Source organism: Salvelinus alpinus, chromosome 10 (genome assembly GCF_045679555.1).
Source record: "Salvelinus alpinus chromosome 10, SLU_Salpinus.1, whole genome shotgun sequence".
NCBI lineage: Eukaryota > Metazoa > Chordata > Actinopteri > Salmoniformes > Salmonidae > Salvelinus > Salvelinus alpinus.
The window spans coordinates 44,937,463-44,963,274 of NC_092095.1; the positions used below are offsets into that span (position 1 = coordinate 44,937,463).

The window sequence follows — 25,812 nt, forward strand, 5'->3', positions numbered from 1 at the left end:
AGGAGATGCAAGCGAACTCAGCCCATTGATGAAAATGTCACCACATACAAACATTCTAAATTGGTCCTCGGCACAGTTAGCAACACTGACATTTAAGGGTTTTGGTTAAAGGCTAATGTATTCCACCTCTGTGTTTCAAGTGCAATTGTTCACTCCATAGTGAATGAACAGCAATGTTGCATATCAAACATTTTATTCTGCAATAATAACATACAACCTCCTGGAATAGTACAAACATTCAAAAACGACTTTTTTTGATCCATCATTCTTAAAGTGCAAAGCAATGCTTCCACAGGAAATAATACAATACTTTTTGAAAATGACTGCATTGCATTATGTGAGCAATAAAAGCTGGAGTGTGTTCATTAGGCACTGAAGGGAAGAAAACAACAGGGAAGGACAACTACAGTCATTCAATAAGAAACACTCATTTTCTTTTTCAGTTTTAAAACTTTTTTCCATTGCGTGCCCTAATGAACTCGACCCTGGTAACACCTCACATTACAGTAGCCTCATATCAGTCTAACTTCAGTGGAGTAACTGAAGTATCTGATTACATTCAGCTCTGCAGAATTCACAACTATTCACACTTTAGCCAAGTCATTATTCACCCTTCATAAAATATAGACAGTACTATGCCTACAAGTTTGCACAGGCCTACTGAACAGACAGACCAGTTACTTGACAGTGGACTACCAATCTCAACTCCAGGACCTGGATTTACAAAAAACTTCTAAAGAAAAAACATAAGCTTCTTAAGAAAAGTCCAGAAGATTGTTTGTAAGTGCAATTCCTCAAAAATATTCTTAGGAATTCATGATTTTCTTATGAACCTCGTAAAATATATTTTTATGAAGCCCAGTCTCTATCTGAAGCCACTGCAATGTATTTGGTGAGTGACAGGACAGGTCAGATGGACAGGTCAGTCTCTGGAGTGTCTGACATGGCTCTGGGACTGGTAGGACTGATGGCACCACACTCCTCAGGGACACTGCAGGACTCCCTGTTCACACTGGCATTGAGACACAGCACAGCAGCGCCTGTATAGATGACACAAAATGGAGACCAGGCTCATTTTCAGCAGGACAAAACATTTTGAAACGGAGGTGCCTCATCATACATGAACTTGTCCAATTAGAACCCAAAGTGTTTTGGTACGTTGTGCCCTGCCCTACTAGGCACCAGCCACGACTAACAACTTATAAAAAAGGGAATTTGTGTGTGCAAGAAAAATACTGAACATAAATAACAAAATGCAAAGAAAAAAAACACTCCGGTTTATGATTAAATAAATGAAAACACATGGAAGGTGTCTGGTATTTGAATTCACAAACTTAGAGTCTGAGAAGTGATATAATTTGGTAATTACTGTAATGGTTGAGGGGAGCAGTGTGTGTGTATGTGTTCGTTCATATCTCTTACGATCCATCTCATAAACACAGCTGTCACTGTGAGCCTCTGTGTCCGAACAAGTCCGTGTCCTCCTCTGGGTTGACCTTTGACCTGATAACACACCCTCCTTTGGCGGGAGGCCAGACCTGGAAATGACAAAGGTTTCACTTAGAAACAGATCTAGATACAGATCTAGGATCAGCTTCCCCAACCCTAACCATTAGTGGGGGAAATAGATGCTGATCTTGGGACAGTTGTATAAGGGCAAAATCACCCTACACCTAGAAGCACACTGGTAATGACAAGGACCTTTGTTTGTAGTAGAAAGAGTGGAATGTTTTCTGTACGCAGGAATACCTGTCAAAATTGTACGTGCCCGGGTAACTTATGGACCGCTTCGTCTGCAAATGAAAAAAAGGAAATGGACACCGTTAGTACCTGTGCCCATCACTGAATATCAAGGACTTTAAAAATGACAAAATATGATTCCTACATTGAGCCTATTCACAGCAGCATAAAAGCTAACATCTGCAATTGTGGTATATTACAAAACATACGTCTAAAAAGTAAGTAACATAGGAAACTAAAACACCGTCTCTGTTCAAGTCTACAGAACCCCTGAAGCCTGAGGCAAAAATTGGGATTCTATCGTTTGAATGACTTAGTATCTCACCTTAAACAACTTAGTATCTTGTTCGAACAATTTGTATCTCGTTTGTCGTTCAAACTATATAATAATTTGTTTAAAATAGATACCAAGTAGTTTCAACCACTTATCTCGTTTGAAAGACAATTGTTATTGTCTAATTAGACCTCATTTGTTATGCAGCTTGTCAGACCGTGTAATGGTTGCCGCAGCAATTCCATCCATTGATAAGATTATTAATTGACAGTTCTTTGATAGCCTAAAGCAGGGCTGCTTTTGATTGCCAGAGCATGTAAGTAGACGGCATGTCGGCATTCTCTCCTGCTCCCATGTCACTCTGGTACTGCTCAGCCACAAGCTCTGGGCATGCTCTGTCTAGAATAGTTTTGTTTCCTTTATCACTATTCTTTTAATTAGGCCTTTTCGGTTGAAATTATTTAGCCTACTCCACCCACAGCCTATATCTAGTTTATATTCTACTTTACAACTATAGGAAATGTAGTTTCAATTTTGAAGGACTTCAAATTTATTCACAGATGTTTTAGGTAGGCAATACATAGGCTACTGTAAAATGTTTTTCTTGGAATAGAAACACCATAATATAAATTAATTTAATGAATCTAAAATATCAGAAATAAATAGTAAATAATAAAGGCCACTATGAGCTTCTTTTCATAAATAAAAAGGTAATAATCTCAAACTGCCGCGGTCAAATGATTTGCGCACAGCAACAACAAGCTTCACATGTGCATTGAGCGTAGGAAAAAAAATATTCCAAAACATGCATCCTGTTTGCAACAAGGCACTAAAGTAATAATGCAAAAAAATGTGGCACAGCAATTCACTTTTTTCCTGATAACAAAGTGTTTGGGGAAAATCCAATCCAATACATTACTGAGTACCACTCTCCATATTTGCAAGCATAGTGGTGGCTACATCATGTTATGGGTATGCTTGTAATCATTAAGGACAGAATGGAGCTAAGCACAGGCAAAATCCTAGAGTAAAACCTGGTTTCGTCTGCTTTCCACCAGACACTGGGAGATTAATTCAAATTTCAGCAGGACAATAACCTAAAACAAGGCCAAATCTACACTGGAGTTGTTTATCAAGAAGACAGTTTATGTTCATGAGTGGTCGAGTTACAGTTTTGACTTAAATCTGCTTGAAAATCTATGGCAAGACCTCAAAATGTTGTCTAGCAATGATCAACAACAAATTTGACGGCGTTTGAAGAATTTTGAAAAGAATAATGAGCAAATATTGCACAATCCATGTGTCAAAAGCTCTTAGAGACTTACCCAGAAAACCTCACATCTGTAATTGCTCCCAAAGGGGATTCTAACATGTATTGACTCAGCGGGTTGAATACTTATCTAATCAAGATATTAGTATTTTGTGTAGATCGTTTCCATTTTAATCCCACTTTGTGGAAAAAGTCAAGGGGTGTAAATACTTTCTGAAGGCACTGTAATTAAACAATATTTTAGGGAGTGCAGATTACCAGCGTAGAGCTGTTTTTACACAATAATCTATGTTCTCTTTTGGTGATATCACAGTTGCGCATGCCCTTGGTGACCCTTGTTCGATTACAGACAAAAGTTGTTTTGTCGGGTTTGTAGTGTGTCTCTCATAGAACATCTGATAATTCAGTTGCCTAAGTACTTCAGTTTTATAGACAGCATATTCTTGTACAGTAAAAGCACCTCCATTGTCCACTGGGTGGATGACTATAGAGGTGTCATTCTGGAGACTTAAGGGCTTGTTTCTCAGAGCGGGTAAAGTTATTCGCGGGTAAAGGGATATGAACTGTAACTCAGTCAAATCATTTCAACTGTTTCATGTTGCGTTTATATTCTTGTTTAGCATACATAGGGGAATGCTTTGGATCAAGTAAAGCAAGGATGCAGCACATTGAAAAAGAGAGGAGTTCATTAGGCACCAAATGGGAGAAAACAGATTGAAACGGAGTGACAACCTGGAATTTTCCAATACGAAATGTTCATTTTGCAAAACGTTGTCTTTTGCATGCCCTAATGAACACACCCCTGTAATGAAGCTGTACGGTGATTATTTTAATGTAGGGGTAGATCAGCTTAATATTGCGGAAAGATTGTTGCTTCCATCAATGTAATTGTCTGCATAATTTCCAATCCCCCATATGTTTTTGGTAAATATATATATCCATTATACATACACGTACATACCTATATAGATATACTTTTTTTTAGAATATAACTTTATTATTCCCTGCAAACCATACCACCCTTCCCCCAATTGGAGCAAACTAATAAACAATAACACTTACACGGAACCCAAACCGGCTGCGCGTGTGCGCCATCGTGCATAAATTTATTTTGTCCCCCCCACACCAAACGCGATCACGACACGCAGGTTAAAATATCAAAAACTCTGAACCAATTATATTAATTTGGGGACAGGTCGAAAAGCATTAAACGTTTATGGCAATTTAGCTAGTTAGCTTACTGTTGCTAGCTAATTTGTTCTATTTAGCTAGCTTACTGTTGGGAGCTAATTTGTCCTGGGATATAAACATTGAGTTGTTATTTTACCTGAAATGCACAAGGTCCTCTACTCTGTCAATTAATCCACACATAAAACAGTCAACCGGATCGTTTCTGGTCATCACTCTTCCTTCCAGGCTTTTTCTTCTCTTGACTTTATATTGCGTCTGGCAACTTTCATAAATTAGGTGCATTACCGCCACTGACCTCGTTCGTCTTTCAGTCACCCACGTGGGTATAACCAATGAGGAGATGGCACGTGGGTACCTGCTTCTATAAACCAATGAGGAGATGGGAGAGGCAGGACTTGCAGCGCGATCAGCGTCAGAAATATAACTGATTTCTATTTTAGCCCTTGGCAACGCTGACTCTTGTTGGCGCGCGCGAGCAGTGTGGGTGCAATAATTGAATAACATAGATTTCAACGCGTCGCGTCGCATGCGACGCGAGCGGTGTAGTCAGCCTGTTAGGCTTCTACATCTTACACACATTTTACAGACACAATCTATTTTACAATAGTTATATATATTTTGTTTGTTTTTGGTCCTTCCTCTATTTCTGATGTCTGTCCAATTTGATTATATTTGTAACTGTGCTATTTCACAAAATTTCTGAACCTATATACACATTTTACAGACCCCGTATGTTTTATTGGTTATCTTGTTATTAGTCCCACCCGTCAGCTCCATTCAACCCCTCCCATCTATCCCTTAACACCATCCATTTTGGATTTCTATTTGCCATATATTTTTCAACTGTGCTGTGATGCATCACAAAAGTACTGAACCTTTCTATTCTCATAGCTTCTACAGATTGTAAATTAAAAATAAACATTTGCGGTAAAATCATTATTATATTGATTGACTATGGCTTTTCAAATCACTCAGTAATGCTATCTGCAGTGTTAGTTCTAGGCAAATGCTGCAATTCTTCAGTCATTCCTGGACCTGTGACCAAAAACAAGCTAAATATGGACAATACCAAAATAATTGATCTAATGCCTCTGCCTCCTCACAGCAAAATATGCAGAGCTGGGAAGATTGTATCCCCCATATATACAACACTCTATTGGTTTCAAGAATTTTGTATACTAATTTAAATGGAAAAATGTGAAGTTTTGAATACGGCATTGTCTTGCATATCAATTAATAAACCATGTGCCATGGAATGGCACTATTTTGCAATTTATATGGCACAGCTGTCAGTTTTTTGGTTCTTAAATGAAAATGGTATATGTTTTTATTCATCACACTTTTCTTTAACCATTTATGTTCTTTAATACAGGGCCGACATACAAGTTCCTTACTTTTGTGGTAATGCTGCAATTAGTTGGTTATAATTTTGGGTAGAGCAGACATTTCATATGTCTGCGTTAGCTGCATGTGTGACATAACTCCACCAGTCCTATTTATGATATCATTCACTAAAATTATACCTTTTTTAAACATTTCTTCGAAAAAAATCAGTAAAAAAATAAAAATCTATCATTAGTATATTTCAGTTTAACCACAATTTTTGTTGTATTATTTGTTCTGTCTTTTCAGGTGGATTAAACTGAAATTGCAACCAACTTTCTAAGGCTTGTTTTAAAAATTTACGATATTTTGGAGATGCTTTCATTTTCAAATAACCGAAAGTGAGCAGTTGTAATCTGAATAAAGGGAAAAGGGCCATTCTTGAACATAGGATGACACATTCCTACCAATTTACTAGAGAACCAGTTTGGATTTAAGTATAACTTTTGTATGACTGATGCCTTTAGTGAGAGGTCTAATGCTTTAATATGTAATCATTTCTGCCCTCCGAAATCATATTCGTTATATAAATAGGCCCTTTTAAATTGTCTGGCTTGCCATTCCAAATAAAATTGAATATTTTTTGTTCATATAATTTAAAAAGCAGGTCACTAGGTGTAGGCAAAACCATAAGCAAATAGGTAAACTGTGATATGACTAAAGAGTTAAATCAGGGTGATTTTTCCACAAATACAGGTATTTTCCTTTCCATGGTAACAAGATCTTAACTATTTTTGCTAACTTTCTATAAAATTGTATTGGAGTGAGATAATTTCTTTCTTTTGGGATTTGTATACCGAGTATGTCCACATCTCCGTCAGACCATTTAATTACTCAACTACACGGTAATGTAAAATTTGACTTTTTTTAGTGATCCAATACGTAATATAGTATCATATCATAATTTGGTTTTAATCCAGAAAGGATAGCAAAAGTATATAGATCCTCTATGAGATTCTAATTGTGGATAGATTCTAATTGTGGTTAAAAAAAAAACATGAATCATCAGCGTACAATGACACCTTAGTTTAAGCCACGGATTTCTAATCCCTTAATATTAATTGGATCTAATTTTAAAAGCTAACATTTCGATGGCAATAATAAATAGATATGCCGATAGTGGACAACCTTGTTTTACTCCTCTAGATAGTTTAAAACTTTTTGAGATGTAGCCATTATTTACCATTTTACACCTAGGGTTACTATACATAACTTTAACCCATATAATAAGAGATTCCCCAAAATTGAAATATTCTAGTCATTTACATATAAACTCCAGTCGTACTTGATCAAAAGCCTTTTCAAAATCAGCTATTAAAACCAGGCCTGGTGTCCCCGATATTTCATAATATTCTATTATTTCCAGGACTTGTCTTATATTATCTCCAATGTATCGTCCATGTAAACAGCCTGTCTGATTAGGATGAATAATATCTGACAATACTTTTTAAAATCTATGCGCCAAGCATTTTGCTAGGATTTTTGCATCACAATACTGAAGTGTAAGAGGCCTCCAATTTTTTTTAAATGGACTGGATCTTTATATATACACACCACTTGGGTGATATCAGACCTTCTTGTTGCGTGTCCGATAATCTACAATTTATATAGGAGTGGTTAAAACATAATAATAATGATCCTTTGACTATATCAAAAAAACGTTTTGTATACTTCCACTGGTATGCCATCCAGCCCGGGAGTTTTCCCAGCCTTAAAGGCTTTAATTGCATCAAGAAGTTCCTCCTCTGTAATTTGGCCTTCAAATGAGTCTTTCTGTACAGATGTTAATTTTACATTATTATTAGGAAAAAAATCCATACAATTAGCTTCGGTTAGTGGAGATGGAGGAGACTGAAACGAAAACATATTCTTAAAGTACTTTACTTCCTCTTTCAAAATATAATTCGGTGAATCATGCGTGACTCCATCATTTGTAACAAGTTTCAATAAAAAAAAAAAAAATTGGTAGCATTTCTATATTGAAGATTGAAAAATAATTTGGTGCATTTTTCCCCATATTACATCCAGTTCGCTTTATTTTTATAATATATTACACTGTATCTTTGAATAAGTTCCTCCATTTCTTTTTGTTTTTCCTCTAACTTATTCTGTGCCTCTATGGTACAGTTTTTATTGCTATCTAACGGTACTGTTAGTCCTTCAATTTCTTTTGTTAATATGGACTCTTTTGAACTAAATTGCTTTTGTTTTAGAGATGAGTACTGAATTGCATGGCCTCTAAAGGCACATTTAAAAGTGTCCCATACAATAAGGGGATCTGCTATGTTATGTCTGAAAAAGTCAGTTATAAATTCTTCTGTCCTAGTTCTAAACAATTTATCATCTAGTAGGCTTTGATAAAATTTCCAATATCCTCGCCCACGTGGGACTTCTGTAAGAGTAATATATATATGCCAATTATGTGATGATCCGACCGCATTCTGTGCCCTATCAACACTTTTTAAACGTTTGCTGCCAGAGAGAATGGCATAAGAAAGTAATCAAGACGACTAGCTTGATTAAGCCTCCGCCATGTACAGTAGGGAAAACAAGTATTTGATACACTGCCGATTTGGCAGGTTTTCCTACTTACAAAGCATGTAGAGGTCTGTAATTTTTATCATAGGTACACTTCAACTGTGAGAGACGGAATCTAAAACAAAAATCCAGAAAATCACATTGTATGATTTTTAAGTAATTAATTTGCATTTTATTGCATGACATGTATGACAAGTATTTGATACTTTAGAAAAGCAGAACTTAATATTTGGTACAGAAATCTTTGTTTGCAATTACAGAGATACGTTTACTGTAGTTTACTGTAGTTCTTGACCAGGTTTGCACGCACTGCAGCAGGGATTTTGGCCCACTCCTCCATACAGACCTTCTCCAGATCCTTCAGGTTTCGGGGCGGTCGCTGGGCAATACGGACTTTCAGCTCCCTCCAAAGATTTTCTATTGGGTTCAGGTCTGGAGACTGGCTAGGCCACTCCAGGACCTTGAGATGCTTCTTACGGAGCCACTCCTTAGTTGCCCTGGCTGTGTGTTTCGAGTCGTTGTCATGCTGGAAGACCCAGCCACGACCCATCTTCAATGCTCTTACTGAGGGAAGGAGGTTGTTGGCCAAGATCTCGCGATACATGGCCCCATCCATCCTCCCCTCAATACGGTGCAGTCGTCCTGTCCCCTTTGCAGAAAAGCATCCCCAAAGAATGATGTTTCCACCTCCATGCTTCACGGTTGGGATGGTGTTCTTGGGGTTGTACTCATCCTTCTTCTTCCTCCAAACACGGCGAGTGGAGTTTAGACCAAAAAGCTCTATTTTTGTCTCATCAGACCACATGACCTTCTCCCATTCCTCCTCTGGATCATCCAGATGGTCATTGGCAAACTTCAGACGGGCCTGGACATGCGCTGGCTTGAGCAGGGGAACCTTGCGTGCGCTGCAGGATTTTAATCCATGACGGCGTAGTGTGTTACTAATGGTTTTCTTTGAGACTGTGGTCCCAGTTCTCTTCAGGTCATTGACCAGGTCCTGCCGTGTAGTTCTGGGCTGATCCCTCACCATCCTCATGATCATTGATGCCCCACGAGGTGAGATCTTGCATGGAGCCCCAGACCGAGGGTGATTGACCGTCATCTTGAACTTCTTCCATTTGCTAATAATTGCGCCAACAGTTGTTGCCTTCCCACCAAGCTGCTTGCCTATTGTCCTGTAGCCCATCCCAGCCTTGTGCAGGTCTACAATTTTATCCCTGATGTCCTTACACAGCTCTCTGGTCTTGGCCATTGTGGAGAGGTTGGAGTCTGTTTGATTGAGTGTGTGGACAGGTGTCTTTTATACAGGTAACGAGTTCAAACAGGTGCAGTTAATACAGGTAATGAGTGGAAAACAGGAGGGCTTCTTAAAGAAAAACTAACAGGTCTGTGAGAGCCGGAATTCTTACTGGTTGGTAGGTGATCAAATACTTATGTCATGCAATAAAATGCAAATTAATTACTTAAAAATCATACAATGTAATGTTCTGGATTTTTGTTTTAGATTCAGTCTCTCACAGTTGAAGTGTACCTATGATAAAAATTACAGACCTCTACATGCTTTGTATGTAGGAAAACCTGCAAAATCGGCAGTGTATCAAATACTTGTTCTCCCCACTGCATAAATATATTTTTAAAATCCTGTTTCTTATTTTCCATAATTAGCTATTAATATTTGTAGTAATGTAGACAATTTATGCAAAGGATTTTACCTCTCACCAGTACCAAAGTTACATTATTGCAAGCATTTATTATATTAGAAAACAATTATTGTGAATCATCCTATATTGTCCCTAACATATTTTACTTCTTCACAACAGTTGTGGGATACGCACATACACCCACACACTCATACACACTCAACCCTTCTCCCCCACACAACCATAGGCTCAAATTCTCAACAGTTGTACCATCCCAGAGCCCAACTCAAGAAAGGTCTTGATTTACGAATGCATATACAGTTGCAGCCTTATGAGAAAGCCTGCAAGACTGTGCAAAAAAAGAGGTCAAATGTACCCCTTTTCCCTGAAACACCCACAACACGGTCCCCCGTATTGACCATATTCCCAAGCATCTCCATGCAGTCAGACTTTTGATTTTGTGCCACAATAATATACCCCCTCTCTGAATGTCCGAGTGTGACCCCCTCCCCAAGGGTTACTGCAGCTAGTGTTGCAAGCACTGCCATTGCCTGGGTGGCGGCACCCCACCAGCTAGGTACAAGGTCATCAAGGTTCTCATTAGCAGAGAAATTCCTTGTGTGCTCTCTCTTTTGGGGGCTTTGGCTTTGCAGGACCAACCCTGCCAAGCAGGCTCAGAATCTTGAGGGGGCAGTGCTGCTCTAGGTCTCTGACCGCATTTTGGCGGCATACAGACCGCTTACAGCAGGCCCATAAAACAGTTAGGGACTTCTCCTTAGTATCTGGGCCATTCAGGTGGGTGTCTAGGGTATAGGGTTGTGGACCGTTCCATCAATATCAAAATTAGATGTATAATTTATTTTAAAAATGTAGTTCCACATGATAGGACAATAAATGAAGTGTATAATTTATTTTAAAACGCTGTTCCACCATGATAGGACAATAAATAAGTGTAGTTGTATAGTTCATTATAAAAAGTATATCAATCATCTGAACAGCAATACATTGGTTCTGGGATATGCAACCATTTCCTTCCATCAGTCAACGCCACACTTTCTCAAACATAAAAAAAACAAAAAAACACACCACACCATCCACACATACTGTGCCTTCTGTTTACTGAGTTTTTATCTTCACCATGTTGAATTTGTGTTCCAATTAGTTATATTTGAAGATATATAGAAAAGCTATATATTTTTGTTGTATTACAAACCACAACCGGGCTAGAATTGTGTTTCATTATTTTCCTCGTCTATAACAACTTATTTTTTTTTAAAGATAGCCATGGATTAGTCTTTGTGTCTCTGAACAACTGGTTATCAATATGATGAAGTTGCCCCTATACATTAATCATTGGTCAGTTTAGCATTTTCCCCACTAATAGGATTGGGGAGGGGAATCTCCTAGATTTGTACCTAGGGGAAACTTCACCCCGGAGCTAGACAGTACGTTGAAAACCATCCTACCCAGGCCATCTGTATTGGGGACGGAGAAACAGGGGACATCATCATGTCATCTGGAGGGTTCAACAGCACCATGTCTGTCTTGAACTTGGAGTTGGCCATCTTCATACATTCTTCCAGTGTTTTGATGAAGGTGTAACACGTGGCACTCAGTAAAGAGGAGGCCTCATTCAGAGTCTGGAGCAACAAAGAAAAGACAAGGAGAGGTGAATCAGTCAACAACAATTGGAGATTAGGCACAGACAAAAATAAAGACCTAAACATGCACAATATTAAGCCTAATATATTGGTTTGATATCCTACACAGACATGCCTCAGACCTTCCTAGGTGATGTGAAGAAACTACTCCGTTTAAATTGGCAACACAATGTGTTACTAAAAAAGTGCTTGAAGAGTTTACAGGGCTCCAAACTGCAACCATTTAGTTACATTTGGCGACCCTTTGACTTTGTAGGTTACATTTTTTAAATTGGACATACCGGTGAGAGTTGTACATTTTACATGATCACCTCAATCAAAACTTAAAATGTTTTGCGTGGATAAAACCATGCTTTGTTAAACAGTAAAGTGCCACTGAGCCCGTTTCGACAGGGCCGGCTGATGCGATGAGTGGGTCTCTCACACCCTCTTCTCCCCCCTCGTGCACCCCGAAAAATGCATTATGATTGTATAACATTTAAAAATGCAATTGCGGGGGTAAAACACAAGTTTGGAAGCAAGCTGCTGTTCATGAAAAAGAGAGTAGGATCTCAGCTTTCTTTAAGTATACTTTTTATTTCTCAACATTTAGCTCAAGGCACACTGTTCTACAATCAAGATATCTGATATGGCTTTGAAATACGGAGTGCGTGAAATCGGCAGTCACGAGTACACTAGTCCTCATTGGGGACATTTAATTTACTGTTAGATTAATACATGGCAACACTAGCAGTAGGTGTTATATTTTGAGTCAGCAATCCAGCTAATGTGTTTGAAGTTCACTCCCTTAGCTGGTGAATTAGTACTAATTGAATTAGGCCGATGTCATATTAGTGAACATAAACATGAACGCAAAACATTTTTATTCTGGAGTCCTATTTTGACAGTAAAACATAAATAATAAACTAATTATCAACCCAGAATTCATGACTATTACATATCAAAAATATCTTGAATTATGCATTCCTGCTTAGACATGTTATATGTAACAACTTATTTATTGAAAACTATATCAGTCTATTGCACTTCTTAATAAATCACTGTAAATTTAAATTACTTTCTAAGATGATTACTTTTCTATTGCGTGACCCCGCAAAAATGTGGGAGTGCGACCAAATTGTGGGCTGGTGCCACCAACTGAAAAAGTTACTGGCTCCAGTGCCACCAGTGGGAAACGTTAGTCTGGAGCTCTGGTTTAACATAATCAACTTAATTTCTGTATCCATCAAAACAAATATAGATTTCTGTTGTCTGTTTTTATTTCCCAACCCTGGGCTCCCAGACACACCACACCAAACACACACGATAAGTGCCTTTCTCAAGGGCACAACTGCAGTACCAGCTTGCACCAGATATTTCCTCACCAGCCCAGGGATTTGCACCGGCAACACTCCAAATCTTGGCCTGTCGCTCTGATCTCGTGTACAGTGGCACTACAACCATTTAATTTGGGGTAGATGAAGACTAAAACAGCAAACACACCCACGCTGGTGATTTCTGACAGCCAACACTAGGGCGGCGTCCCAATGGCACCCTATTCCATACAGCGCACTACTTTTGACCAGGGCCCATAGGTTTCTGGTCAAAATAAGTGCAGTATGTAGGGAATAGTGTGCCATTTGGGACACAGCCTAGCTGAAACCATGCAGGTATAGTTACCTCCGAGCTGGAATTGGAGTGGTCTCCTTCCTGGTCCTCAGACTCCTGTATCGTGTGGACCTGCTGCATTAGCAAGTCACAGTAGAGACGCAGCTCGGACATCTTTGTTTTAAGAGATTCTGTCTTCTCTGTTATTTCTTCCAAAAAAAAAAAAAAAACTGTTATTTTAGTGAGAGACCCTTTAAGGCAAGGTACTGTAACTCTAGCCTGGTCAGTGGTCTAGATCTGTTGGTGCTCTTCAGTGTTTCCCCTAGGATTTTTTCCAGCAGCAGTGTCAGAGTTGGCACTTATCACTTATCTAAGGGTGTTTTTAGTTCGGTTCCCTTTTTCAGGGCAATGTGAAGACAAAGCTCCCCAGGTTTGCTTGTCATTATTCCCGCACCACACACTAGACTACTGTAACACTGTTTCCCCTGCCATGCCCCTCACATTGGTGCCACAAAAGAGAGATGAGGTTGTGAAGGTTTGTTGGAAAAACATGTGCTGTTTTTGGATATTGATTGGATGGGGAGAAATTCCCAAATATGTGTGGAAATTTGTACTGACACGATATTCAGATTATTTGTTTGCAATATGTGATCTACTTGGGCGGCAGGTAGCCTAGTGGTTAGAGCGTTGGACTAGTAACCGAAAGGTTGCAAGATCGAATCCCCGAGCTGACAAGGTAAAAATCTGTTGTTCCTAGGCCGTCATTGAAAATAAGAATTTGTTCTTAACTGACTTGCATAGTTAAATAAAGGTAAAATACTCCAATGTAGATTAGGCCATGTGTTTGATGTTATTTTCCTGCTGAAAGGTAAATTAATTTAAGCAATTGTTTTACTCAATTTGTTTAGGCTTGCCATACCAAAGGGGTTGAATACTTATTGACTCAAGACATTTCAGCTTTTCATTTTAATTCATTTGTAAAAATGTATAAAAACATAATTCCACTTTGACATTATGGGGGTATCTAAATTCAATCCATTTTAAATTGAGGTTTACCCAATTACTGGGAGATTGAGTGTGCGGCTCTACTTTATAGACTACAAATTCAGGCTGTAACACAAAAACACATGTAAAAAGTCAAGGGGTGTGAAAACTTGCTGAAGGCACTGTACATGTTCCCAAGTCTAGTTCCAAGACGGCGGCAATTATAAAAAATGAAAAAGTAGATTGTGCTGATTTATAGGCACACTGAATGAACCATGTAGTTTAAAAAGTCTGTGGATAGTGCCCAAACGAAGACGTCATATCTGAATTCTTCCATCTTTATGCACCTTCGCCATTACAGCATTTCATCATCTGCAGTACTCTTCTGCTATTTATTCTGTTACCAATAATATTTACATGCTAATATTATGATCTGATTATAATTACGTCTCATCTTTTAACTAAGTGCAATCTATTACCTTCCAAAATGTAAGTTTTATTAGTTGTGTTTCCGGGATACTCATGTTATACATCGTCCAACAAAATGCTTACATGCAGGTTCCTTCTCGACAATGCAACAACAATAAAATCTAAAAACCTGAACAAAGTAAATGGCTCAGTAGAATCGAATAAACAGTTTAGCATAAGTATAATACAAGAAGGGACAATTCATAGTCTAATATTTACACATGTATTGGGGAAGGGGAATGGGGGGGCAGTGTATAATCTGAGCAGTATAATAAGAGTCTGGTAGCAGCAGTTGTGATGTGTGTGTAGCATGAATATATGTGTGTGTGTGTGGTGTGAGTGTGTGTGCAAAGGTGCAGAGAAATCAGAGCAGGTGGTCAGTCCAGTTCAAGTGTTCAGCAGTTTGATGGCTTGTAGATAGAAACCGTCTCTGAGCCTGTTGGCATCCGACTTCATGCTCCGATAACATCTGCCGACGGTAATGGAGGTTACAGCTTGTGGCTGGGGTGTGCGGGGTCCTTCATGATGCTGCATGCCTTCCCCAGGCACTGTTGAGAGTAGATGTCCTGGATGGGTGGGAGCACGGTTCCAGTGATGTACTGGGCCATCTTCACAACCTGCTGGAGGGCATTGCAGTTGTGGACGGAGCAATTCCCGCACCAGGCCTTGATGCAACCGGTCAGGACCCTCTCGAAGGTGCAGCGGTAATATTTGGAGAGGTCCCAGGACAGCATACCGAATTTCTTCAGCCGCCCTCTCGACAAGAGTGGTGGTGTTGTTGGTCCATTACAAGTCCTCGGTGTTGTGGACGCCGAAGAACTTACAACTTGTGACTCTCCTGCTCCCTCTGCATCCTGAAGTCAACAATCAACTAATTTGTTTTGCTGACGTAGACAGAGAGGTTGTCACGACACCACAATGCCAGTTCACTTACCTCCTTCCTATAGGTTGACTCGTCGTTGTTGGTTAAAAGGCCTACAACCTTGGTGTCGTCAACAAACTTGATGCAGTTGGTGTCGTGCAAAGCCACCCAGTCTTGGGTGAATGTGAAGTACATCAGAGGACTGAAGACACACCACTGGGGGCCCCTGTTTTAAGAGACAGTGTAGAGGTGGTGTTGTTGCTGGATCCAGTTACGGAGGGTGGTGTTCAGACCCAGGGCTCTGAGTTTGGTGTCGAGCTTGGAGGGAACAATATTGTTGAATGCTGATCTGTAGTCAATGAACAGCATTCTCACATAGGTTTCTCTTGTCGAGCCGTGTGAATAGCGATGGAAATGGCATCTTCCGCGGATCTGTTGGAGTGGTCGGAAAATTGGAGTGGGTCCAGTGTGCCCGGCATGATGGCCTTAATGTGGGCCATGAACAGCCTCTTGAAGAACTTCATGATGACAGGTGAGCGTGGCGATAGTCATTTGGGCACGTCACCTTGTTTTTTTGGGGCACTGGGACCATGGTGGGCTTCTTAAAGCAGGTGGGGACTACAGTCTGGGACAGGTTGCAGATGTCAGACAAGACGCCCGCCTGCAGGTAGGGAACACACTCAGAGGACAGGACCAGAGATGCCATCTGCGCCGACGGCTTTGTGAGTATTCTCTATTTTTTTGTTTCCTTCACGTCAGCCTCGGCGAGCGAAAGCAGCTGAATTCATGTTTGAGTCGGTATTGTCTTTTTGCGTCCCTCGTACCTGTAAGTACGTATATTTAGCGGTCCAGTAACACAATCTGATGGAATTGCTTGTCCTGCACTTTGTAAAAACCCAAAATGCATTGAGTGAATGTTTGAAAAATATCCTGGTTCCTTTCTTAACATAGGAATGTGAATGCAAAGAGGACTCGGACCACAAAATAGGTGAAGTGATGAGTCCTCATTCAAAGGCAAGGGCAGTGTGAATACAAAGATAACTGAGTAATTTAGCTTTTTTTTACCCTAAAGTTCACTTTAAAAGAGGACTGGGGAGATTAATGACGAACAAAGAAAACATTGCTGAGTCAGTACCTTTTCCTTTCCTTTTTCCGGCTTTGGAACTTCCAAGTGCCACAAGCCACTTCTGTCGTTCGGCAACATTGACAGCTTTGACGTAAAAATGCTGCTCTCCTGGTATGATCAGTTCCAGTCTGGTATTGTCAGTGGGGTGAACTAATGAAAAAGATGTCAACACAACCCTTCAGCACTAGAAGTACAAGAATCAACCATAAGTCGAGATTCAACAGCAAATACTACCTGTACTGAGATTAGAGGGGTTTAACAGGGCAACATGGGATTTAAACGACAACAAAGCAGAAACCCTGCCAACGTTTGGGTAAACATCTGAGGGATGGGAGTTGAGAAATGTAACCACTACCAAATTCATAGGGTGAGTGGCACAATATAGGCCTTTCAGAAACAAATCATACCTTTGATTTCACAGACGGACATCTTAATACTTCCTTTGCTCCCTTTGCAGACATCATCTTGAGAATCATAGTAGGAAATTATCCCATCATCTAAAACAAACCAGCGCGGCTGCCACCCTGCAATCATTTCAGATACGCTAGATTAGTTCTTCTTGAGCTGACAACTTTGTTTTTACAGGTTAGTTCTTCCTGTGCAGACAACTGATGAATCAGCCCAGTTAGATATCAACACAACTAACCAGTATTACCAAGAACACCTAGTCAATCAATCTCTTCCAGGTAGCCTAAACTCAACTCCACGATTTACGATGGAGTTGAGCGGCAACTAGTTTGAGAAGGGGGCAATTGTGACCTGCAATTTGGTGCATTTCTGCATTCTTGCATATGCAGGAATCCCTCAAACTTCTATTTGTCCATTTTAAAGTTAGGACTCTGGTATACAGGCGGAAGTGCTCCAGTACAGTAGGTGGTGATAATGTAGCATAACGATGGATGCCAACTGATGATAGACCCCACAGAAGAAGAGGTGGGGGCGACAACAGTAGCTAGCTATGGTAAACAGTGTCCTTCGCCCCCGCCTGTCGGGTAATGTTTTCCTGCAGTTCTGTTAATGAAGGCAGCTGTTCGGCAGGCGTTTAGGACAATAGGTGCTGGCTTGTTAGCAAGCTAGGATTCCGGTACACAGCAAGCAGGAAGCGGGATAGGTAGCTAGCTAGCACACCGGTAAACAGTGTCCTTCACCCTTACCTGTCGGGTAGTGTTTTCACGCAGTTCTGGTAATGACGGTGAGGACAGGTGTTCGGCAAGCGGGAGGAAAGAACACAATGTGCTAACTAGCTAGTGGGATCGGTAGCTAGCACACCGGTAGACAGTATCCCTCGCCCCTAACTGTCAGGCACTGCTTTGCCGCAGTTCGGTTAACGATGACGAGGCCAGGTGTTTGGCAAGAGGGAGCAAAGGACACTGTGTGGTAGCTAGTTAACTGGGTCATTCCTACTTTGCGGTGCCTGTTCTGTCGGCAGGAAATATCAGTTCTTATTTAGTTTAAATGTGATTCCAAAAAGCTTTAAATATAAGGTCAGGTGTCCTTTACCTTAAAAACACTAACATTTGGATATTGAATGGGCATTTTAGGTAAGGCAATAAATAGGCCATGGTGACGAAGTAATTACAATATAGCAATTAAACACTGGAATGGTAGATGTGCAGAAGATGAATGTGCAAGTAGAGATACTGGGGTGCAAAGGAGCAAGATAAATAAATAAATAAATACAGTATGGGGATGAGGTAGGTAGATAGATGGGCTGTTTACAGATGGGCTATGTACAGGTGCAGTGATCTGTGAGCTGCTCTGACAGGTGGCGCTTAAAGCTAGTGAGGGAGATATGACCCTCCAGCTTCAGAGATTTTTGCAGTTCGTTCCAGTCATTGGCAACAGAGAACTGGAAGGAAAAACGACCAAAAGAGGAATTGGCTTTGGGGTGACCAGTGAGATATACCTGCTGGAGCGCGTGCTACGAGTGGGTGCTGCTATGGTGATCAGTGAGCTGAGATAATGCGGGGCTTTACCTAGCAGAGACTTGTAGATAACCTGTAGCCAGTGGGTTTGGCGACGAGTATGAAGCGAGGGCCAACCAACGAGAGCGTACAGGTCGCAATGGTGGGTAGTGTATGGGGCTTTGGTGACAAAACGGATGGCACTGTGATAGACTGCATCCAGTTTGTTGAGTAGAGTGTTGGAGGCTATTTTATAGATGACATCACCGAAGTCGAAGATCGGTAGGATGGTCAGTTTTACGAGGGTATGTTTGGGAGCATGAGTGAAGGATGCTTTGTTGCGATATAGGAAGCCGATTCTAGATTTAACTTTGGATTGGAGATGCTTAATGTGAGTCTGGAAGGAGAGGTTACAGTCTAACCAGACACCTAGGTATTTGTAGTTGTCCACGTATTCTAAGTCAGAGCCGTCCAGAGTAGATGCTGGACGGGCGAGCAGGTGCGGGCAGTGATCGGTTGAATAGCATGCATTTCGTTTAACTTGCATTTAAGAGCAGTTGGAGGCCACAGAAGGAGAGTTGTATGGCATTGAAGCTCGTCTGGAGGTTAGTTAACAGTGTCCAAAGAGGGGCCAGAAGTATACAGAATGGTATCGTCTGCGTAGAGGTGTATCAGAGAATCACCAGCAGCAAGAGCAATATCATTGATGTATACAAAGAAGAGAGTCGGCCCGAGGATTGAACCCTGTGGCAACCCCATAGAGACTGCCAGAGGTCTGGACAACAGGCCCTCCTATTTGACACACTGAACTCTGTCTGAGAAGTAGGTGGTAAAACAAGCGATGCAATCATTTGAGAAACCAAGGCTGTCGAGTCTGCCAATAAGAATGTGGTGATTGACAGAGTCGAAAGCCTTGGCCAGGTCAATGAATACGGCTGCACAGTAATGTCTCTTATCGATGGCGGTAATGATGTCGTTTAGAACCTTGAGCGTGGCTGAGGTGCACCCATGATCAGCTCTGAAACCAGATTGCATAGCGGAGAAGGTACGGTGGGATTCAAAATGGTCGGTAATCTGTTTGTTAACATAGCTTTCGAAGACCTTAGAAAGACAGGGTAGGATAGATATAGGTCTGTAGCAGTTTGGGTCTAGAGTGTCACCCTCTTTGAAGAGGGGGATGACCGCGGCAGCTTTCCAATCTTTGGGAATCTCAGACGTTACGAAAGAGAGGGTGCCGTGCAGTTGACCGGGGTAGGGGTAGCCAAGTGGAAAGCATGGCCAGCCGTAGAGAAATGCTTATTGAAATTCTAAATTATAGTGGGTTTATCGGTGGTGACAGTGTTTCCTAACCTTAGAACAGTGGGCAGCTGGGAGGAGGTGCTCTTATTCTCCATGGACTTTACAGTGTCCCCGAACTTTTTTGAGTTAGTACTACAGGATGCAAATTTCTGTTTGAAAAAGCTAGCCTTAGCTATCCTAACTGGAGGTGTATATTTGCTCCTAACTTCCCTGAAAAGTTGCATATCACTGGGGCTATTCGATGCTAATGCAGAACGCCACAGGATGTTTTTGTGCTTGTCAAGGGCAGACAGGTCTGGAGTGAACCAAGGACTATATATATTCCTAGTTCTACATTTTTTGAATGGGGCATGCTTATTTAAGATGGTGAGGAAGGCACTTTTAAAGAATAGCCAGGCATCATCTACTGACGGGATGAGGTCAATGTCATTCCAGGATATCCCGGCCAGGTCGATTAGAAAGGCCTGCTCGCAAAATTATTTTAGGGAGCGTTTGACAGTGATGAGGGGTGGTGGTTTGGTCGCAGACCCATTACGGATGCAGGCATTGAGGCAGTGATCGCTGAGATCTTGATTCAAAACAGCAGAGGTGTATTTGGAGGGCGAGTTAGTTAGGATAATATCTATGAGTGTGCCCGTGTTTACGGATTTGGAGTTGTACCTGGTAGGTTCATTGATAATTTGTGTGAGATTGAGGGCATCAATCTTGGATTGTAGGACGGCCGGGGTGTTAAGCATGTCCCAGTTTAGGTCACCTAGTAGCACGAGCTCAGAAGATAGATGGGGGGCAATCAATTCATATATGGTATCGAGGGCACAGCTGGGGGCAGAGGGAGAACAATAGCAAGCGGCAACAGTGAGAGACTTGTTTCTGGAAAGGTGAATTTTTAGAAGTAGAAGCTCGAATTGTTTGGGTACAGACTTGGATAGTAATACAGAACTCTGCAGGCTATCTTTGCAGTAGAATTGCAACACCGCCCCCTTTGGCAGTTCTATCTTGGCAAAAAATGTCACAGTTAGCAATGGAGATTTCTGGGTTTTTGGTGGTTTTCCTAAGCCAGGATTCAGACATGGCTAAGACATCCGGGTTGGCAGAGTGTGCTTAGGGAGTAGGCTTCTGATGTTAACATGCATGAAACCAAGGCTTTTTACGGTTACAGAAGTCAACACGAGAGCACCTGGGGAGTGGGAGTGGAGCTATACACTGCAGGACCTGGATTAACCTCTACATCACCAGAAGAACAGAGGAGAAGTAGGATAAGGGCACGACTAAATGCTATACGAACTGACCGTCTAGCACGTTCGGAACAGAGAGTAAGAGGAGCAGGTTTCTGGGCAGGATAGCATAGATTCAAGGCATACAGACAAAGGTAAGGTAGGATGCGAGTACATTGGAGGTAAACCTAGGCATTGAGTAATGATGAGAGAGATATAGTCTCTAGAGACGTTTAAACCAGGTGATGTCATCGCATATGTAGGAGGTGGAACAACATGGTTGGTTAAGGCATATTGAGCAGGGCTAGAGGCTCTACAGTGAAATAAGACAGTAATCACTAACCAGGACAGTAATGGACGAGGAATATTGATATTAGAGAGAGGCATGCGTAGCCAAGTGAACATATGGGTCCAGTGAGTGGTTGGGCTGACTGGGGACAAGGCGATTCAGACAGTTAGCAGGCCGATGCTAACACGCTAACAGTTAGTAGGCCGGGGTTAAACAAACTATTAGAATTTTTAGCAACCAGGAAATGCCAGAGTGATTTCTGCATAGAGTATCTTTAGACTTGCTTTCAATGACAATGTCATATTTATATGTTCAGGTTGTGGTTTGGTTGGAAAACAAAGCTAAATAAATATAAACACTCAGTTTGATCTATTTTCCCATGTTTCATGACGTTAGTCTGTCTCACTCATACATTTCCACACTATTAGGCTAAATTATAGAGAATTTAACACATTTTCTAACTGTTAAAATACATTACATATAGAGGTTCAAAACCTGTTCAAATGTTTACCATTATGCTAGTTTAATCTCAACACAGAGCTTTAGGCTACAAATGTCCACCCTGTTAGGTTCCACCTTGCCTAAACGTCAGACTGTAACCATGGTTGCTCCATGAATATCAGTCTGAAAGAAGTAGCTGTAAAAAAAGACGCAATAGTCTCTACATGGCAGAATGTTGAATAAAATTATATTTACACTTACTTTACCGGTTGTACATGCTGTTGGTCCTTTTGGCAGTAGGGGGTGAAGATAGGGTATCCACAAGGAAGCATTGTTTACTCCACTTTTTGTGGCACGGGTGGGTTCTGTCACTTGTATTTTCAATCTGTTAACGCATTGCACGTGATGATCAATATTGTAATGAAACAGCAGGGAGCAGGTCTCGAACCCTCGACCTTCTAGCCCGAGGTCCGGCGCGCTATCGACTGTGCCACAAAAGCATGCTCGTGCGGCAGAGTTGATTTCCGCGCTTATAAACCCAGGGTCGTTAAAATATGTAAACAATAGCCGAGCATGACCGAAGCACATTTCCACGCAATCAGCTGGAAGTGTTTGCGTTCTGTTAAGCTCGGCCATATTGTGTAAGTGTTTGTCACATGCGAATTGCATCAGTATTGAAAATAAAAACCAGAAATACAGACGATAAAAAGATCAGCATCGGCCTACTTAAGCTTGGGTTGATAACACTCCTCGGTGGATATTTTGTCTCACATTCCTATCTGCAAAAGAACCAACCGGTAAAATATGATTTTATTCAGCATTCTGGCTTGTAGAGGTCATGAAAGGAAACTTTCATGATCCAAACGCTAATTTCTATGTATTCAGGCTAGGTTCCACCCGGTTGTTATTATTATGCACCTAAAATAGATCTAAGTGCCTGAGTTTTTCTGATAGAATACAAAACAAATATATATTTTTTTATTCTAAAGTTATGAGTTCCAAAATGTACCGCAATGTAGGAATGACCCAGCTAGGAAGACTCCGATACACAGGAGGCGGGTCGACCCCGGTAGATATCTAAGACACTGGTACAGTGTTCTTCACCCCCGAAAAACTCAGATAAAAACTTTTATTTCCCATTTGACCACATTTTAATCACATTGACAATTAGGAGAAATCTGCAGATGCAGGAATGCCCACATGCAGGAACGCCCCTAATTGCAGGCCCCAATCACACACGATTGACTAGTGTGGGCAAACTGGAACTCCGTCACATAAAATTAAGTTATTTGTATTTTTTTAACAACTGATTTCAGCACCCAAAGAATAGCCCGTAATTATACACGACATTGGGAATTGTATGTGACAGTGGCGCTCCAATCCGCCCACAAGCACAACACTAGTCACAGCCCAACTCCATCGTCAATCGTTGAGTTTAGTCGGTTAGTGCAGTTAGCTAGCTTACATAAGTGCATTTAGCATCTTATAAAAGTTAGCTACCTTAGACATATCAAATTACACAGAAAGGGCTGTGAAGGGTAGACAATCAGATGTAGGCTGTGTTTTCTATGCGAACGTTGGCTTAGCTAAATTGAATGTCAATATGACAGCTATGCTAACGAGATAGTTTAGCTAGCTAGACTATGGACCAAACACATTAAATGCATAACTTTACCTGTCATATAATTTGTCCACTTATAGAGAACTCCTTCCATAATGTGCTTGCAGAAATACCACACGACCCACGTCTCCAAAAATCTCGTCGCTAGCTAATACTGATAACGTACCAAAACTCGCAAGCCATTTAGCTTGCCAACTTCATGGAGCTAGCTAGCGAAAACTAAAGATGTATGTTAACTTCACAGTAGATAATGCCATGTGAATGACTATGGGTCCGCCAACAACACAGTGTGAATTCCGTTCATGTTGTTATCTTGTTGTAATTGAACTAGCGTTGAATAGCCGATTGCCAGTTGATCTTTGCTAGCTAGCTAGCTAACTACATTTGTAAACAAAAAGTACGTCACGTCCGTTTCAGCCTTCAAAATACAAGCTCTCGTTTTAGATGCTTTCTTTATAAGCACAACTGTACAATCCATAATTCTCCTACATGGGACAGAGAGAAATAATAATGGCATATTTTTGTAGAGTTTTTTTTGATAAACTCCGAAAATAAGGTCAGTGGTAAACACAGGTTTAGATCTTATACGTTTTGTTCTATGCGTTAATTGTCATCAACTAACTACACTTTTTGTGAATTTTGAAGAATTTATGTAATAAACAAAAGTACAAAGGCTTATTCACGAAGGTCATGTTAACTGACTAATATTATCTCATACAACAAAAAGTATAAGATCTCCTAAACCTGTCTTAACCTCAGACCTTATTCTCCGCATTTATTCCAAAACCCTATTATTTCCCCATAAAATGTTCCTATATAGATGGCTAAACAAACCAGAGGTAATTTATTTCCGTGTTTTAGGACTACAAACTGGCGAGATGAGGGCAGTGGGAAGGTAGGCCTGTAACTGGCAGTTAATACAAGACAGAAGACGAGTAAAAACGATTTACCTTGTAAGCTAAAGTGCACTTTAACGTTCTCAATAATTTCTAAGGCTTCGTTTCAACCTTGGTCAAAACTACGGACCATGTAATCTTCTCCTGTACCTTCACCCAAACATCCTGGACTGCTCTTCAAGACTGTCTTGCGCTACCAGAGATAGCGTTTTTGAGAAATTATGCTATTATAAAATATTCAAATATGGAATTTCTGACCAATATGGGGTCTCCTCAATGGCCTGGCCAATAGAAAGAGGCTTCTGGACAGTGTGAAGGTCAATCACATCAAGAAGGCCAGAACAGATGGTAGGGCCCTGTCTAGTCTATTGCCTCCATTGGATTTTAGATCCACACACCGGAGTGTTAATTGACTACACATTGGACGCATAGGACATACCAGAGTAGAAGAGCCTACTCGTAACTGACAACAGGGCAAACATCGTTATCAAGCTTTCCAAACAGGCAAGAGAATACCTGTGAACAACAACAACCAGAGCTGGCCATGATTATAAATGGCGTGGCATAAATATCTGAATCTGAGTCAGACACCGACGATTATCCTTTTTAAATCCAAGTCACATTAAAATCCTTTAAAACATAGCCAAACCTATGACCTGACCCTTCATCTTGTGTTACTGCCCCCAGTGGCAAGATGTGTCATCCTCAAAAAACAACTATCTATAAATAAAACTATATATATATATATAAATATATAAATAAGTATATAAAACTATAAATAACAATCTCCCGTCTGGATTACTGCAACTCGCTGTTGGCTGGGCTCCCTGCCTGTGCCATTAAACCCCTACAACTCATCCAGAACGCCGCAGCCCGTCTGGTGTTCAACTTTCCCAAGTTCTCTCACGTCACCCCGCTCCTCCACTCTCTCCACTGGCTTCCAGTTGAAGCTCGCATCCGCTACAAGACCATGGTGCTTGCCTACGGAGCTGTGAGGGGAACGGCACCTCCGTACCTTCAGGCTCTGATCAGGCCCTACACCCAAACAAGGGCACTGCGTTCATCCACCTCTGGCCTGCTCGCCTCCCTACCTCTGAGGAAGTACAGTTCCCGCTCAGCCCAGTCAAAACTGTTCGCTGCTCTGGCACCCCAATGGTGGAACAAACTCCCTCACGACGCCAGGTCAGCGGAGTCAATCACCACCTTCCGGAGACACCTGAAACCCCACCTCTTTAAGGAATACCTAGGATAGGATAAAGTAATCCTTCTAACCCCCCCCCCCCTTAAAAGAGTTAGATGCACTATTGTAAAGTGGTTGTTCCACTGGATATCATAAGGTGAATGCACCAATTTGTAAGTCGCTCTGGATAAGAGCGTCTGCTAAATGACTTAAATGTAAATGTAACTATAGGCCTACGAGACAT

At 41.0% G+C, this 25,812-nt stretch overlaps 1 protein-coding gene across 2 annotated transcripts; it reads right to left on the reverse strand.

Moving 5' to 3' along the window:
- Positions 1 to 176: 176 nt before the first annotated feature.
- LOC139532086 (pleckstrin homology domain-containing family A member 3-like) lies at positions 177 to 23,895 on the reverse strand. Of its 2 annotated transcripts, XM_071329218.1 has the most exons (8): positions 23,547 to 23,895; positions 17,132 to 17,248; positions 16,734 to 16,874; positions 13,357 to 13,493; positions 11,503 to 11,676; positions 1,750 to 1,793; positions 1,423 to 1,538; positions 177 to 1,040 (listed from the first exon to the last, which is right to left on the reverse strand). In XM_071329218.1, the coding sequence occupies exons 1-8, from the start codon at positions 23,584 to 23,586 to the stop codon at positions 910 to 912; spliced, it is 900 nt and encodes a 299-aa protein (XP_071185319.1). In that variant the 5' UTR covers positions 23,587 to 23,895; the 3' UTR covers positions 177 to 909. The 2 variants fall into 2 exon arrangements, with proteins under 2 accessions (XP_071185319.1, XP_071185321.1); XM_071329220.1 differs by lacking the exon at positions 16,734 to 16,874.
- Between the last annotated feature and the right edge of the window lie 1,917 nt (positions 23,896 to 25,812).